Source organism: Vicugna pacos, chromosome 15 (genome assembly GCF_048564905.1).
Source record: "Vicugna pacos chromosome 15, VicPac4, whole genome shotgun sequence".
Taxonomy (NCBI): Eukaryota; Metazoa; Chordata; class Mammalia; order Artiodactyla; family Camelidae; genus Vicugna; species Vicugna pacos.
This window is the reverse complement of record NC_133001.1, coordinates 40,516,596-40,530,456: the sequence shown is the minus strand read 5'-3', so window position 1 is coordinate 40,530,456 and position 13,861 is coordinate 40,516,596. Positions and strand designations below refer to the sequence as shown.

At 42.8% G+C, this 13,861-nt stretch overlaps 1 protein-coding gene across 1 annotated transcript in view; it reads right to left on the bottom strand.

Moving 5' to 3' along the window:
- ALK (ALK receptor tyrosine kinase) overlaps positions 1 to 1,769 on the bottom strand; it is a 675,174-nt gene extending 673,405 nt beyond the window's left edge. Inside the window, exon 1 of the mRNA XM_072937961.1 lies at positions 1,082 to 1,769. Coding sequence (XP_072794062.1) covers positions 1,082 to 1,769 — 688 coding nt within the window. The remainder of the gene's footprint in view (positions 1 to 1,081) is intronic.
- Between the last annotated feature and the right edge of the window lie 12,092 nt (positions 1,770 to 13,861).

The window sequence follows — 13,861 nt, the reverse complement described above, 5'->3', positions numbered from 1 at the left end:
CTTTCTCATTCATTTACATTGTATATTTTATTCACAAGTCTTTCCCCAATGGTCTTACAAGAGAACATCCATTCAAAACCACTTGGTTTTCCAGTCAAAGGGTATTATAGGAAGAGTTAGAAGTAAGTGCCTACATATATACCCCCAACTCTGGGAATATAGGAAGGAAATGAGGGAGTAATGAAACAGAAACTTCATTTCAGGAGTCTCCAGCAGAGAGATCTGCAGTGAAATAGGCCTGCCAGAGACTGTCATCCAGATCTGCTGCTGCAGGCATTCAAGCTCAGAATTGGAGGGAAGGGATGGAGGGCAGAGGAAGAAAGGGAAATCAACTACTGTCTCTTCCTGGCTTCAGAGTGATTTCCTCAAAGGAAAAGAATCTTGGCAACTTTGCTCCATCTCTCCACATATCCCTCGTGCCCTATGTCCCTTAGTTCCTCTAGGGTTCTCCCAACACATCTGAGAGGAAGAACAAGAGTCTGAGTGGATAGTAGCCTGGGGTTGGGTGGAGAGCAGAATGAATTAATGAAGAAGAGGCAATTCCTAGTAACCGAATATGGAGGGGATAACCAGGTGGGTTTCAATAATATGAAGAGAAGTTCTATATTCTCTGACAAAGTGTATCACATTCCCCATACCTGTAGTGGCCAGGAAGAGGAACAAGGGGAAGGGGAAAAGGGCAACAGTTTTGAGATCTAGAACTAAGCTCTCAGAACACAGAAGTAACAGAGGAATTTCAACTGTTCCAGGGGCTCCAGAAGAACGGCATCTAATTTTGGCTGAAATCCTGTGTAAGTCGGTAGAAAAAGTCATTCTACCAAGAACAAGAAATTCTTTTCCCAATTTGGTTGCTGGAAAGGAAGGCAAACCCTAGAGGAGTGACTGCAGTAGGGGAGAAAATAAGAAAATACGGTCTAACTGGGGAAGGAGGTTTGCGGAAGGAAGAAAGGCGGCTAAGAACCACGGACTGCGGTTTTGGAAACGGGGGTTAGTTCACGGAAACGGGGGTTAGTTCACAGTGGTTGCAAATTGATGTGTGTAAGAAACCAAATTCCGAAATGCTCAGGCGGGAGCTGCTCACCGATCCCGGTCCCGAAGATCTGGAAGAGAAGGCGGGGCTGGGAGGCGCGGATGGCAGCGGACAGCCTTCCCTCTCTGCCCACTTCCGACGCCTTCTTCTCGGGCATCAGGCGGATTCTCAGCCGCCCTTCACCGTGGCGAATCCACCAGCTAAACAGCTCGCTGAGGTTGAACTGCAGCAGCCCTACAGTCGCCTCATCTGGGGGCCCAATACAGCCCTCAAAGATCGCCTCCTCTCCCAGCTCCAGCACCAGCTGCTTGGCGCGCCGGAGCTTGCGAACGGAGCCTCCCTTCAGCACCCTGGACAGCGTCTGGGCCGGGGCCGGGGCGGGTGAGCCGCCGCCTGTTGTCCAGGAGACCCCGGGTGGTGGCCCCACCAGCCTAACCAGTGGGGCGCAGTCGAGAGCCAGCGAGCCGTGCGCCTCCAGCTGGCCAGCCCTCGGCTCTGAGGGGAACGGGGGCTGCAGCAGCAGGTCCCGGGCATAGACGCGAAAGAGTGAGGGCACCACAAAGTCCACCGCCAGGCTCTTCCTCTGCAGGCGAGAGTAGCTAAGCGGCTCCCGGGGCTGCAGCGCCGGCCCCGTGGCCGGTGAACGCACGCGCTGGCCGGTTTCGGTTCCGGTCCCGGAGCCCGAGGCTGCCTTTGAAAGCAGTGGCAGCAGCAGCCATAGAAGACCTATAGCTCCCATCCCGCCAGAGAGGGACTGTTTATATCAGTCTCCTGACTCTCCGAGATGCAGTCTCGCCCTCCGCTTCCTCCCAAATGGGAAGGGGCTCCAAATGGTCCTTGGTCCTGAATGGCTCCTACCACCTGACTTCAGAGGGATTGGGAGCGCACCGATTCTCTTTCCTCTAACTGTAAGAAGGTGAGCAGGAATCTCAATAAAACGCGGTTGGAAGCTCAGGGGCGTGTCAAGAGACCCTGAAGAGCGAAGGGTTCAGCAGCTGGGAGCTTGCGTCTCTCGCACTCTGCGCGAAGTGCCGCGCCCCCGTCTGCGCTCTGGAATGAGAGGGACTATTACGGTTGAAGGGAGATGGCAACTGGGTACCGTCCTCTCCTGCACCCCGCCGCTTGAGCTGTAGTCTGTACGCTCTTGAACGGTCTCCAATCCTCTGCAACTTTCCTGCTGGGAAAGGTGGCTCCGAGCTGATGTCTGCTGTTCTGGACACCTCCCGAACTGCTTTCGGCTCCTCGAGCTCCTCTTCCTTGTCTGGAGAGGAACCGAGGGCAAGGGCTGCTTTCTCGCGCACCCTCCTGCGACTCTCCACAGAGGGAGGTGTTCGGACTGCACCGCTTGCTGAACTGAACCTGAATCGAGCCCTCGCGATGCGGAGCGGAGGCTCAGACCGCCACCGCGCCAAGTTTGCAGCGTCCTTGCTCTCCTCTCGCGACTTGTCTCCTGAGTTCTCAAGCACCAAAGCGGCCCCGGCGGCACCGCGGAGTGAAAGCATTCAGGGCTAGAAAACCCGAAATCTTGTTGCCCCCTCCTCACCCATCGGCAGCTTCTATGGCTTTGGTGACTGGCCAGTAGGCAGATGTAAGTCGACTCTGTGCCCCGCGACCCTTCGGACCGCGGCAGCCAGAATGCCAGCTGCTACCGACGCTGCTGCCCCGAGAGCCGGTCCATCGCATCTGCCTGGGCGCCAGCCACTTGCAGCTGGCGGAGCCGCGAGAGCGCGCCGAGATGGGGCGGGGCCGAAGTGGGGGCGGGGCTCGAACGTCAATTCCGCGCCGTGGCTGGGCCCACGCAGGCCAGCTCCGCCCCTGCTCGCACCCGCAAGCCAATGTAGAGGCGAGGTCCGCTCCAATGCAAATCTAGAGGCCTCTGCTTTCATTGAGAAAAGCACACAGCCAGCCCCGCCCTCCCTCCATCTCTTTTCCCTCTACCTTCTTCTCCTCCTCCAGGATTCTCTGCCCTATTTCGCTGCTGTGTTAACAGCGGAGTGTTTTGGATAAATGAGAGGCCTGCAAGAGGTCTTTGCAATCAAGCACCCTGATTTTGCATTTAAGAGATTAAACGGGTCCGACTTCAGAAAAGCAGTTCAGCAATAAAACTGGAAGAGGAAGGGCAGCACAGCACGACATTGCCAAATCTCAGCTTGGATTAGGGCCCTGACACAGAATCTTCTCTGACCCTTCCATTTAATTGAACGCATTCCTGGGAACCTAGGGATACCGCAATCCACACAGGAAAAGTTGGTGGTGGGGGTACAAAGCGGTTAGCGGTGGTGGGACGCGGCCAGCCATCTCGCAGAGTTCTGACTCAGCTACAACAAATAAATTTCAGACCTCAGTCACCCTGCGTTTTCTCAGAATAGTCCTTGATTTTGTGTCACCTCTTTTATTCTCTGAAAGGTAAGTATTTTAAATTCTAGTTTTAGAGATAAGGAAACTGCGTTGCAGAGAATTAATTTATTTTCCTAGGGTCACATGGTCCTACGTGCCTCCCAAGCTCGTATTCATGTGCTCTTAACCATTGTTCTGCTATACCCCTCCATGAGTAACATGCCAATAAGGTCTAGGAGTGACTTAGCTGGAAGGAATAATGATCAGGCACTCTTCTTAGAGAATTCAGAACTGCAGGCCTTTTTTTATTTATCTGTGAAGTTAGGGCTGTATCTCCCTTCTCTCCCTTCATCTCTCCTGAGTTGTTATCACAGAACTTGGATAATGGCTGTGTTTATAACAAGTGGTTCACTAGAACCATACACAAAACTACAATCTTTGATGCACAGAGTGGAGATGAATCTCCCTCACTAAGCAGCAAAGAATGACCTGATTCAGAGAAGAAGTGATGTTTCTTTCTACCTTGATGGAGGAAGGGAAGGAGGAAGAAAAAGGAAGATGAAGAAAAGGTCATGGAGATTAATACTTTCCTAGTATGTGAGCAAGTATGTTTGGATTTGCATCAGATTTCACTGGCATGCACATTGGTGAGAGAACAGTTTTCTATTTGAAATGTTTGAAAGACTAAAACACAGACCCTTTCTCTCCCCACTCTAGTCTTTATTTCTCTGTATAATTCTTGTCCAAAGTCAAACTGACTCCAGGAATTAGTCAGTAACTAAGAATCAGCTACAATCAATGGCCACTAGGGGGCTGCAGAGACTTGAAACGTCAGATGAGCCACCAGGGTTTAACATTCTCCCAAATAATCAAGGGGATCATTGCCTTTGCACCTAGTGATCACAGAGGTCTCCATTAACTTTCATGCTTTTCTAAATTTTTCCTCAAAGAACGACAAGTGCCTCTCTACATAGATTATACCACACTAAATCTCAAAAATATTCCCTTTTTGTTAGATAATTCAGAAAAAGAGGCAGGAATGCATATTGAGTTCATCAGTCACTATACATATGCATATGTAAGAGAGTGTGTGTGTGTGTGTGTGTGTGTGTATCACAACACCCAGTGGCCTTTTGGGGAAAGATATGTATTATTATTTCCATTACAGAGACAAAACTGCTAAGGTTCAGAAAGGCAAAATAATCTGTCTAAGGTCAAATAGCAAGTAAATAACAGAGTTGGAATTCAAGCCAGTGATTCTTTTCCTCCAAAATTTAAAAATTCCACTGAGACAGATTTGGCCTCTTCCTTATGCCTACAGCTATAATTTTGACACTTCTGTCCTTATATCATTGCCATCTAGAGGATGGGAGATGGAAAAGAACAGTTAAGAGCAAGTGACGAAAATAAAGACAGAAAGATTAAAACTGTGAGCAGAAGTGACAACTAACATGCCTTGTGCACATACTATGGACCAGCATGTTCCAAAATATTTTTTATGCATTATCTCATTTAAGATTCACACTAACACTATGAGGGGAAGTAATAGTATCTCTATTTTAGAGATCACAAATGGAAGTTAAGAGAGAGTAACTTCCCAACAATAGACTACATATGTAACAAGATTTGTTACAGGATGTGAACCTGGATATCTGACTAAGAAGTCCATGGTCTCAAATCCTGGGTGACCTCCCAAGAGAGAAAATAGAGTGTGGTGGAATAGACTGAGATAGGCAGAGGTGAACATGGAAGAAACTGAAAGCTTAACTCAAAAAGAGGGACATAGAGGTGGGAGTAGCAGGAGAGCAGACAGGTGATACTGGAAGGCAAGAAGACATAGTTCATGAGGTGGGCTGCTCTGGGTCACCTTGCTGATGACAGGCATTTAAGCTGAGGAGGGAGGTGAGACCATGTATCAAGAGAGGAAAGGGCCAAGTTGGGCACAGAAAACACTAAGACCCTCCTCAGGAAATTCCCAGTTACTGGAAATGGAGAAGTGGACAACTCAGTTAAGGAGGGGTTTGAATTCTGTATAAGAAAAGCAGTAATTTAAAAAAAAATCATTTCAAATCTAGGCAGTGTGATTTAAGGCAAGACACCTCAGAACTGTAAAATCTGAGACCTACAGGGTTAATTAAGTCAGGCATTCAGTTGGTCAAAAAGTAGGAGAGAGAAAGAGAAAAAAGGAAAAGAGGAGGAGCAGGAGAAAGAAAAAAGGTGGGAGAAAAATCAGTAAGTCAAGCTGAAGCTAGACATTAGAATATACTTACTGCTAAGACATTTGGAAACACACAACCAGAATAGCTTACCCGGGGCCAACAGCAGGACATGCGACCTAAAAGAAACATTCAAATGAACTGTGGACTTATGTTCAGGAAACTGGATTTTAATCATAACCTCACCTCTCAGACACTCTATGGACCTTGGGGAAAACCCTTGCTTTCTCTTTGCTTCTATATCAAACTAGAAGAACCAGGTACAGTCATTAGGACACTGTCCATTCTGAATTCTGTGTGAGTCTCTCCAAGTGGCTAAAAGGTTGTATCCAAGACTGAGAACCAGAGCTGACAGGTTTTAAAGGAGACTATGAACTTCCAGGGGAACCATGAAAAGAATATGGACCTAATATTGGACAGGAAAAAAAAAACAAATTTCTTTTTAAAACATACATCCCTGCCAGTAGACAGACTTGAGCTCTGGCTCTATAGCCTACAATTGCTGACTAGTCATATATAACATACCTTCTAATAATCATCATGCTAAAGAGAAAGTAGCTAGAGTTATTAATCAAACGTTATTAAGCACCAACTATGTGCTTGGCTTTTCATAAGGTGCCAGGGAGAGATGTGACGTGATGTGATGAATATGATGAATAAAACAGTGAAGTTTCATACCAACATGAAGTTCTGATAAAATAAATTAAAAACATACAAAATTGAATTCATGCCTATGCTACAACTAAGCAAAAATTACAAATATGAAACAAAAATAAAGAAAAAACTGGAGGAAAATATTGACAGACTTAATGGGGTGACAAATTATGGGTGACTTTTTTCTTTTTACAAATAACTTTTAATAGTTTTGTATAATAAATAATAACAGAATTTGATTCCCATAAATAAAGTGTATTGGTCAAGATAGCTAGGTTATGTTGTAACAACAACAACAAAAAAAACAAATCTCACTAACAATGAAATATATCCTTTTTGTAATCAATATTCATTTCAGGTAAGCAGAGAGCTCTGGTCATCATAATAATTTAGGGTTCCAGGCTAATAAAGCAGCCACTATTGTGAATTTGGAGGATCTTGCACCAAAAATCTGTATCTTCTAGCCTGGAAATCCCACATGATTCCTACTCACAACTCTGGCTGTAAATATCCATGTGGACCTATCCTATCAAGAGAGGGGCCCACAAGGTGGAGAGTCAGAAATACCTAGCAAACAGCCTCAGTGATTCCCAAGGAACTGCTGTGTTAGATAAGTGAGACCAGGTGGGGTCCAGAAGACTGGTATTACCCAGAGGAAAAATGATTTTAACTCTCCTGGGATCCACAGCCAACTGGAGAGCCCAGACACATGAGAGAACACAGCCTCTCAGTCTGTGCGTATGTCTTTGTGGAAATGAAAGAGCTCAGCCTACTCTTATTCCTCACAAGGTGTGAAATAAAAGGCTGCACAGACACAGAAAAAGCCCTTCTCAAACACCAAATGGTGACAGCTCTCTCCTGCAAACTACAAACAATCTCACATTTACTGAAGAGAGGAGAAACAAGAGAGATCAAAGCAAACAGTTCACCACTATGCATTTCACAGCAATCCTCGAGTCTGCTGAAACACAGTACATTAGGAAAGATGGGCATGAGCGATTACTGCAACGAGCATGTGTTGGTCTTATCACTTCGTGCTATCCTAATATTTTCTTGTCTTTTTTAAATATTCTTTTTTCCCAGGGAAGATGAAGTAAAACATTTTGGGTAATTTGATTATCAGTGTAGTCTTCCTGAAAAACCTTTTAAGGGCTCTAAATCAACACACAGTAACCATTCCATTTAGTTATTTCTGACTTTCAGCCAACATGTTAGTGACCTGGCCTGTGACTTTTAGTGGCATCAAGGAGAAGGCTTTGGTATCTCAGAACCTAATCATGTCTATGTGATGGATCAGATCGATCCTAGGCAAATCAACCTCTGAGCAATGGATTACAACTAACTGACCTGCTCCAGTTGTCTTAATGATCAAAATAACATACAATTCCCACTGGCCAGCCCTATCTGATCCATCATTTCACATCTGCATTGTCCTGCCTGGCCCTCTATCCCTGTCTTTCTTTTTTATCCAGACTCAGGGGTGACTGAACCCCTTTAACTGAGTCCTACCCAGATGCAGAGACGAATCTTGGTTCTATTTAGGAGAAATTAAGATCAGACGGTTTAGCATCAATTGTCTTTCAAGCTAATCACTTTGAATTCTATTTCATATTACTGATATTTTTGTCTTGCCCCTGTGACCAAGCCATACTTTATCCCTAATTTCTTAAGGGCTGAGCTTAGCCTTGTTCTTACAGGACCCTCTCCCTAGTGGAGAGGGAGCCTCTGAAGTCTGCTCTCCACTGACTGGCTTCTCCAAGCCAATCTCTCGCTGGCCCAGCTGTGTGTATCCTAGTTCCCAGTCTTCTCTCCCAGGGATGTAACTAGAGATGCCCATTTTCCTCCTTTCCCCCTTCTTCTGATTGGGTCCACAGCCAAAACAGAGCATTTCTTATTATCACATTGTATCACGGGCCATGACCATGGTTGATTAGACCAGAAGTGAATACCTGACTCTAGAGAGGCCAATCTCCAGGCTAGGTTAAGCCGATCAGCTTCCCTCTCCAAAATTTGAACTAGAAAGCAGAGACTCTGGAACTGACATGTGAGTCATTAATAGCGGGCACTAGAAGTAAAAACTTCCCTAAAAACTGGTTTCCTTCAGATCTGTGACCTTGCGATGAACACCTCACTTTTTAAGAAAATTTCAGATGTACTCCAGGAGGCAAAAGGTATGCTGAAAACTTTAAGACACTGATGAAGGAAACTGAAGAAGACACAAACAAATGGAAAGATATACTGTGTTCTTGAATTGGAAGAATCAATATTGTTAAAATGGTTATACTGCCCAAGGCAATTTATAGATTCAATGCAGTCCCTATCAAATTACCAATGACATTCTTCACAGAGCTGGAACAAAAAAATGTTAAAATTTGTATGGAAATACAAAAGATCCCAAATAGCCAAAACAATCTTGAAAAAGAACAGAACTGGGGGAATCATGCTCCCTGACTTCAGACTATACTACAAAGCTACAGCAATCAAAACAGTATGGTACTGACACAAAAACAGACACATAAATCAATGGAATAGGATAGAAAGTCCAGAAATAAACCCATGCACTTATGGCCAATTAATCTACAACAAAGGAGGCAAGAATATACAATGGAGAAAAGATCGTCTTTTCAATAAGTGGTGCTGGGAAAACTGGACAACTACCTGTAAAAGGCTGAAATTAGAACATTCTCTAACACCATGTACAAAAATAAACTCAAAATGGATTAAAGACCTAAATGTAAGACCAGATACTATAAAACTCCTGGCACAAAACATAGGTAGAACACTTGCAGAGATAAGTCACAGCAATATATTTTTTGAAACAACTCCTGGAGTATTGGAAATAAAAGCAAAAACAAACAAATGGAATCTAATTAAATCTAAAAGCTTTTGCACAGCTAAGGATACTATCAACAAAACAAAAAGACAACCTACAGAATGGGAGAAAATATTTGCAAATGATGCAACTGACAAGGGACTAATTTCCAAAATATACAGTTTATACACCTTAATATCAAAAAAACAAGCAACCCAACCCAAAAATGGGCAGTAGACCTAAACAAACAATTTTTCAATGAAGACCTACAAATGACCAAAAGGCACATGAAAAAATGCTCAGCATTGCTAACTATCAGAGAAATGCAGATCAAAACTATAATGAGATATCACCTCATACCAGCCAGAATGGCCATCACTGAAAAGTCTACAAACAATAGATGCTGGAGAGGGTGTGGTGAAAGGGAACTCTCCTACACAACAGTGGTGTAAGTGTAGATAGGTGCGGCCACTATGGAGAACAGTATGGAGGTTTCTTAAAAAACTAAAAACAGACTTACCACATGATCAAGCAATCCCACTCCTGGGCATATATCCAGAGAAAAATAAAATTCAAAAAGATGCATGCACCCCAATGTTCATAGCAACACTATTTACAATAGCCAAAACTCAATAACTCAATGAAATAACTCAAATGTCCATCAAGAGATGACTGGATAAAGAAGATGTGGTACATATATACAATGGAACACTACTCAGCCATAAAAAAGAATAAAATAGTGCCATTTGCAGCAACATGGACAGACCTGAATATAGTCATTTTAAGTGAAGTGGGCGAGAAAGAGAAAGAAAAATGCCGTATGATATCACTTATATGTGGAATCTAAAAATAAAAATAAAAAATAAGGACACAAATGAACTACTTACTTATAAGTTAGATGATAGATTTCTTGAATATGTGTAAGCACATGTGACTGTCCTTTATGATTGGATTACCTCATTCTGTTGATTCTTATTTGTGGTTGGCTCTATTCCTTCAATAAACTAAAAAGCTAAAGCTATAATCTGTTCTTAGAAACAATGATCAGTACACAAATATAAACTAAAAAATGTGCAGTATATTGAATATATGTATTTACATGCAATATAATGTATATGTGCAGTCAAACTGTAATAATTGTACCTAATAAAACTGAAAAAGGGGAAAAAAAGAAAATTTTGGGTGGACTTTGCTCCTGACAAATCAAGCTAAGATAAGCTCGGACACTTGCCCTTTTCCTCTCACTGGTCCTCCCTGGAACTGACTCCTTGCATAGGTCTGACCTAGACATGTTCTCTACACCTAAGAGTATCTTGACCCCAGCACAACTCACCCTGCTATCCAGGAATGACCTGGGTTACTCCAATAAGACTTAGCACCAGAGTCCTCTGCTTTCACTACTGTTCTGTGAACTGAGTACCCAGGTGGATTTGGCCAGCACTGCAGAAACCTAGATCTAAAAGGACCATATTTCCAAAGCCACAAATCTGGATATGTGGTCTGATCTGACCTCTGTGTACAGCAGGTTTTCACATATGAGGCAATCTGGATGTTGCAATGTTCATATTTTGCAGATATTTCAAGGTTTTATAGAAAATAGTTACTACATGCTGATTCAAAGCATGCAGGATGCAAGGTTATAATACCAATGACCAATACTTGGGCCCCCTGCACATGACAGCAGTCCTATAAACAGGGAGAGCCATCTAGTTTCAGGAATAAAGAGGCTTTTTTGTACCTCCCTCCCCTTTCCAAGTTTCAAATCCTGCCTGATGGTCCCTGGTGGCTTAGCAGCCTCAGTATGGCCAAGCTAGTCATTCGCGCTCTGCCAAAACAGACCCTCAAATGTCCCACCAGTCTCATATCCCAAAGCCAACCTTGATAAGCTCTGGAGCCTTACCCATTACTTTGAGCAGAAAGTGTCCACCAATGTTAACAAGCCTCAAAGGTGACCCCTCTCCTATTATGTGCACCCTTGTGCATTGCCCTCCCACACTGAATAGGGCTGACCAGCGTCACCAATAGAATATGTGGAAATGATACTGTGTAACTTGAGTCTGGTCACTGTGGCTTTCTTGGATCACTTGCTGTGGGGGAAGCCAGCTGCCATGTTGTAGGGATACTCAAGAAGCCCTATGGAGAGATCCACAGGACAAAGAACATGGGATTCCTGCCAATAGCTAGCCCTAACCTGCCAGACATGTGAGTAAGTAGTTGCCCTAAAAACAGATCTTCCAGCCCCGGTCAAGCCTTCAGATGTCTACAGGCTCAGCTGATATCTTGACTGTAACTTCATGAGAGACCTGAGCCAGACTACTTATTTAAATCAAATTCTTGACTCACATAACCTGTGAGATGATGATTATTATTATTATTTTAGGTTGGACTAATTTGTTAGTCAGTAATGCATAACAAATATACCACCCCTTCCAATTTATTAGGTTCCACTGTCTCCCCTTTTACCTGCTTCCCCAGCCAAGTCATGCCATTGCAGGCTGACTCACCGCAGCTGGTGCTGCCTGTGCCCAAACATCCACCAAGGTAAGGTCTGTTCATCAACCAAAGTAAGGTTCATCTAGGAACCAAGGGCAGGATGCCACTCAAAAACACTTCACTGTTCTATCAGCACCTATAACAGAAGCTACACATCCTCTTTTAGCCCTGGGAATGAATCCTTCCTATTTTTTTCTTTCTTTTATAGCACTTTCTTTCTGATTATAAAAGTGATATATATTAATCATAGGAAATTAGGAAAATTCAAACATATATTAAAAGGAAGTTTAAAAAACCCATAGTCTCACCAACCAAAAATAATGACTCAAAATTTGGGTATACTTCCTTCCTGTATTGTTTAAACTACCACAATTTGGTTCATGCAAAGTCATATTCTGTGCTATTTTTTAACAACATTAGATTATAAGCATTTTCCCACATCACAGAACATTCTTGGGATTTGTGATTTTTAATGGCTGTATAGAATTACAATGTATAGATGTACCTACCATAAGTTGTTTAACCAGTCTTTATCTTTGAATGTGCTTGTTATAAATAATGCTGTGACAAGTACTCATACATCAATCTTAATCCAAGACTGATTAATTCTATAGCTCATAAATCTGTTTTCACTTCAATTCATTTCTTTAGCTCTTTTAAGTTTCTTTGTTAAAAAATGGAACCACTAACACACACACAGAATTGAAAAATTACAAAAGGTTATGCAGTGAAATCACATTTTTCTCCCACCAGGGTTCCCTGGTCTTCCCAGCGTCTTCTTCCAGAGGCAACAATTTTTACCCATTCTAGGGTATTCATGCAGAACTCCTCTCTGCATATACAATCACATATGTATAGAACAGTGGTTCTCAAAATATGGTCCACAACCCCCCTGGGGGTCTTCAAGACTCTTTCATGGAGTCCATAAGGTCAAGACTATTCTCATAATATCAAGGCATTATTCACCTGCTTCACTTTTGTTCTATCACAAGTGTACAGTGGAGTCTTCCAGAGGCTGCATGACATGTGATCACATCAACACTTTAAAAGCTAATGGAATGTGTGCTTGTGTATTCTTGGGTTTTCTAGAATTTTCTAAGACAACTGAGGAGCCCTGAGTATGTATACAATGGAATACCACTCAGTCATAAAAAAGAATAAAATAATGTCATTTGTAGCAACATGGATAGCCTAGAGATTATCACACTAGGTAAATCAGAGAAAGACAAATATCATATGATATCACTTATATGTGAAATCTTTAAAAATGCTACAAATGAACTTATTTACAAAACAGAAAGAGACTCACAGACATAGAAAATAAACTTATAGTTACCAAAGGGGAAAGAAGGTAAGAGGGATAAATCAGGAGTTTTGGATTAGCAGATACTAACTACTATATATAAAATACATCAGCAATAAGTTCCTACTGTATAGGACAGAGAAATTACATTTAATATAACCTGTAATGGAACAGAATATGAAAGAGAACATACAGATATATGTATGTATGTATAACTGAATCACTATGCTGTACACCAGAAAGTAACACAAACTTATAAATCAACTATACATCAACAAAAAATAAAAATAAAAAAATAATTTCAGATCACCCAATCAATCATTGTTGCCCCTATCCTGCACCTGCCAGACAATGTATATTATGTGCATCTCAAACTGGAGGAATGAGTCTGTTGTCTAGAATCAGGTGGTAAACCTTGGCCTGAGGACCAGGATAAGATATTTTTTAATGTTCTCCTCTAAAGGGGATTACCCTAAAGAAGGTACTACACAAATTTCAGTTTAAAGTGCTGAGTGAGTTAATACTGAGGCCTGACTAATGTTCAAGGAATATTTAAGGAAAGGATATCATGCCTGCAAAATCTTAAAACTCAAACCTATTTATACACCACTGATCTCTTCCCTGAGCCCCCAAAGTCCCTGCCTGTCTCTGAGTCACAGAGCATATCTGAGCCCTAACCTCATAGTCATTTCAGACACACTCTCTTATCCTGACCCCAAATCAGTTAATGCCACCCCTGTGCAGGCTATAAACTAAACTTCACAGCAGTATTTCCCAAAGAAGGTAAGAACATTCTGGGATGCTTGCTTAAAACTTTAGAATCCTGGCCTTCACCCAAGACCTCCTGATTCCTTTGCACACCAACATTTGAGAAGTTATAGTTCCATCACTGTTACAAGAGCTGATGGCATTCTCTCCAGGGCCTAGGAGGTCCAACCCTTCTTTCTCAAATCTTCTAGTCCAACTTAAATTATCAGGCTGTTCCTAGAATTATATAAGTGTGCTCTAATGACCCT